Genomic DNA, 4,191 nt, shown 5'->3' with positions numbered 1-4,191 from the left:
GTGGCGCAACAGCAGCACGCCATTACTATTATTAGCAAGGGCAAGCACCGGCGCGGGCGGGTGGCTTCCAGAAGCGTCGACGAAGCGCAGCCGGTGGGTTGTATGGGCAGGCGACGGGCTACAGGCGGTGGAGCCGGTGGACCTTCCAGAAGCTGCCGCGAACAAAAATATCAAGGGGGGGCAAGGAGGCTGATCTGGGCCGTTGAGGGGGGGACACGTGGGGGAGTGGGGATCTGAGCGGGCGGGTAACCAGGGTGAGGTAAGGGGGGGTAAAGGGCAAGGGTTAGGATTTATATATTTTTGGGGGGATTAATTTAAAAGGGGGGAAATTCAACTGTGTCATCTTCTTCCTTTCGGGGGGTGAGCAAACAGAGCTTGGCGTGTGGCAGCAGAGGTGTCCGCCATAGCCACCTTCCTCGCTAAGCTTCCTTCGCGAGCATTCTCCTCCCCCCTCGCTCCCTCCAATCCTATCCCCCTCGCCTCTCCAATTTGTCGAAACTTCGCCCTCCTTCTCGCTTCCTTTCCTCTCGAATTCTCTCTCCCCTTCTAGTTCGTTCCTCGCTTCCCCCCTCCCCAGAACCTTTTCCCCCGGATTCTGCCTCTCACCCCCCGAGAATCATTCTTCCTATCCCTGCTCTTGATTTCGGGTTTTCGTCTCTCCCCCCCTCTCAGAGGTCTTGCATTCAGCGCGCGATCTGGTGTTCATCCACAATGATGTCTTTCAGAGCCTGCTGCGCGCGCGATCTCCCACAGATCGCGTAGAAAGAACATTGGACGACAGACATTGGAAACCTGCTGTGTCGACGCAATCTTCTCTGCGATGGCGTCCGTCGAGGAACGGCCCGGGGGCTACTATTCCGTTCTTGGTCTCGAGAGCGACGCCTCCGAATGTGCAATTCGTAGCGCTTACAGGAAGCTTGCCATGGTACGCCTGATTCTGCCCCCGAAAGCAACGTTTTCGTTTGATCGTAACGCGCGAGGTTTATCCATCCTAGTTGCGCGAGGCTTGTTTCAGCTCAAAACTTTGCGATCCATCCTTCATCGTTGCGCCTTCCCGTTCATTCTATTCTGAAAGGGAAAGTTCGCATTTTGCATTTGCAAATCGACGCCTTTCCTCGCCGATTTATTCGTTTTGTTTTCGCCCACTCACACTCGCGTGGCCAGTGCCCTGGTGTATCCAGTGGCAGGTCATCCATTAGGAAGAGTTGAGAGGACCATCTGAGGGTGGCATAAGGAGTTCTTGATCGCTGCAAATGAGAGAAATGGCTCCGTTTTTCGTCACGGGCGTGTAGGTGATAAAATGCGAGATTTTGGCAGATTGTACATACTCATACAAATTCCTTAATTGGATTTGCAGAGATGGCATCCTGATAAATGTAGCGGCAAAGATCAAGTGGATGCGAAGATGAAATTCCAGAACATTCAGGAAGCCTATACAGGTAGGCGGGTTTTCCATGGCAAGCAGTCTCTTTGGCCAGTATTTTTTTGGTTTCTCGCTGTGTGAATGTTTCAGGAATGTCGTGTCCAGTGTTGTCCGACGTGCGGAAGAAAAAGCTGTACGACAACGGACTTTACGACCCAGAGGATGACGATGAAGACATAGAGGTGACGGATGGTTCAGATCACTAGAAATTATGGCAAGGAAAAGTTTGTGCAGAATCGGGGGTCTTCTTTAGCTTGTTTTGGATATGATCGCATTCTGAAGCGGATTGCAATGCAGGGATTGAGTAGCTTCATTGGCGAAATGGCTGGCATGATGGCCGAAGTGCAAGCTTCAGAGGTGAGTTCTCATTCGCCTGTTGAAACCCATGTGCAAAAATTCGGAATCGGCGGGAGCCTCGTGCCGTCGTGCGGGATATGTAAAAAAAAGGCGATGTCTTGGATACCGAGACTCCGAACTCTGAAGCAAACTTACGGCTGATAAGGGTTTGTGAATGCAGGAGGGCGGGAAGGGCAGTAGCTTTGAAGACTTGCAGCATCTTTTTGTGAGCATGTTCAGTGCAGACATGACGGGGTTGGATGATTCCTGCTCTCAGTTTGCAACCTCTGTGAATTTTGACAAGAAGCGAAGCTGGGGGTTGGCAGAGCAGGCATCTTTCGATGACATGGGCTCTTGCATTCTCGAAGGCAGTCTCCCTTCCGGCGAAAATCACATTTTCCGAACACCTTACGACTGTGGAAGTGTTGATTTCAACGCCACCAAGAAGAAGAAGAGTAGTTCTCTGCAAGAGAATGCTGGTTTAGGGAACGCCACACAATGTGATCAGTTTTATCATTCTGATGGATCGACGCAGGATACTTCCTGTGGCTGCAGGGTAGGGTTGGGCATCCATTCATGCTGAGTGATTATTTATCGTTTACCCCCTGCCCTTTTTTTGGGTGGGGTTCTTCTAGGACGATGACGACAACGATGCCCAATCAAAGATCGTGGTTGTGGGTGTCTGAATAGGATATGTCTGACCGCTTCTAGTGAAGCAGGATAGGTCTGGACTCCGACCGCTTCTAGTGAAGCAATGTCCTCACTTTTGTGGATTCAGTTTGAACTAGTTCCTGATACAGGAATATTTCTGAATGATTGATGCATGATGCCACTCCAGATAAAATGATTCTCTCTCTCTCTCTCTCTCTCTCTCTCTCACACACACACACACACACACACAAAGTTGTTTTGCTTTAACCAGCAATGAGGAAGGATATCTCACTGTGGATATCATAGTACTAGGAATGTCGAAAATTCAACACCCACATCTTCAACGACCGGTGGATGTGGATGAAGCATAATGAGATGGTTGGTTGATGCATCGCAATGGAATGGTTGGTTGATGCATCGCAGAGTAAGGATTCCGACGAGGACATGCACTGTAAAACCTTTCGTTACACGAATACGAGGGGAACGCCCTTTGATCAGGGGCTAGGAATGGAGATGAAAAATGTTGACAGGTATAGAATTGTGTCTACTATGAACAACTTTACCGACAATGGGCGGGAATCATTGAAGTAATAGAAGCTGTTAGACACGCTAGGACTTTGCTAAGACCGTCGTGGTGTGCATATCTGAGATCGTGTGGAAAACAGTAGTCTATAATGTTCATTTAGTTGAAGGCTTGAATGTAACGTTGTTCATTCCCATGTACAAGGCCTCTAAATTACCCTATCCTGTTACAACCTCATCCAAATAACTGTCTTGACCCAAGGGGCGAGGCTTGAACTTATGAGAAGCCCCATTTCGAAGCATTTTCTTAGCCACCCATGAGGGCAAAGCCCATCAAAACTCAACGATTGCTTGCCTGTTTTGCAAATCTCACAGCAAAGCACGTGGAAATCTTGTAGCTGCCAACCTTTTATGTCGAACTTTAAATAGAGAGATGCATGTAAACTCTGAGTGCCCATTTTGCCAAGCAAATGATCATTAGACAAAATATATGGGAGGGAATGCTGTGCTTTATACACCTACAGCACTCGCTGCAATCAGCAGCTTGAGAGTTTTTTGAGAGAGAGAATGCTATTAGTCCCAGCAAGACTAGAGCGTTTGGGACTCAATTGGTCGGCCAAAAGAAACGTTTCCTCAACGTGCACTCACGAAATCTAGTCTGCTCATGTCGTCCTGCTGCTTTTTAAAGTTCTCCTGATCGCTATGCAGTGGCGGCTTTAAATAACTAGCGCAAGCTCTGACCTTCCACTCAATGAAAAGTACTAGTTGAGGATGGGAGAGGAACGTGGTGGCTCTCTGAGAGTGTGAGTATACCTTCTAGCAAACTTCTAGCTAACAAATATTCTCCTTGATATAGTTACTGTCGTAAAAATTGCAAGTATTTGAGGGTGTGGGCATCCCTAGTGTTATCCCCTTATATGATATTTATGGGATACTTCACAGACAGTAAAGCTAGTTTAAGTAACCGTTTGTGACAAAATGAGTAGTATTGGTAGAGCTTAGAGCATTGAATGGTTTAGGACATGTGGCATGTACTCAACAAGAGATGCAATTATTAGTTGAGTGGTTAGAGAAGGGGAAAAGAAGGGCTGAATGAGGGTGTCCTTGCTAATGCTATTGACCCCAAAGACGATATTATACCCTTTAAAAAATGAATATTTTGTAGGCATTAGTTCAAGATAAGAGAAAGAAGGGCTGAATGAGGGTGTCCTGCCAATGCTATTGACCTCAAAGACGATATTATACCCTTTAAAAAATGA

At 47.6% G+C, this 4,191-nt stretch overlaps 1 protein-coding gene across 1 annotated transcript; it reads left to right on the top strand.

The window, feature by feature from the left end:
- Positions 1-335: 335 nt before the first annotated feature.
- LOC147906068 (uncharacterized) lies at positions 336-2,612 on the top strand. The gene is made up of 5 exons (XM_087382940.1): positions 336-925; positions 1,358-1,439; positions 1,529-1,605; positions 1,721-1,780; positions 1,941-2,612. The coding sequence occupies exons 1-5, from the start codon at positions 821-823 to the stop codon at positions 2,340-2,342; spliced, it is 726 nt and encodes a 241-aa protein (XP_087239066.1). The 5' UTR covers positions 336-820; the 3' UTR covers positions 2,343-2,612.
- Positions 2,613-4,191: the final 1,579 nt, after the last annotated feature.

Source organism: Dipteris shenzhenensis, chromosome 1, assembly GCF_047967505.1.
Source record: "Dipteris shenzhenensis isolate YYH24624 ecotype China chromosome 1, Dip_SZ_1.0, whole genome shotgun sequence".
NCBI classification, from domain to species: domain Eukaryota; kingdom Viridiplantae; phylum Streptophyta; class Polypodiopsida; order Gleicheniales; family Dipteridaceae; genus Dipteris; species Dipteris shenzhenensis.
Note: the sequence above shows the minus strand (reverse complement) of the source record. Positions and strands in the feature narration are given on the sequence as shown.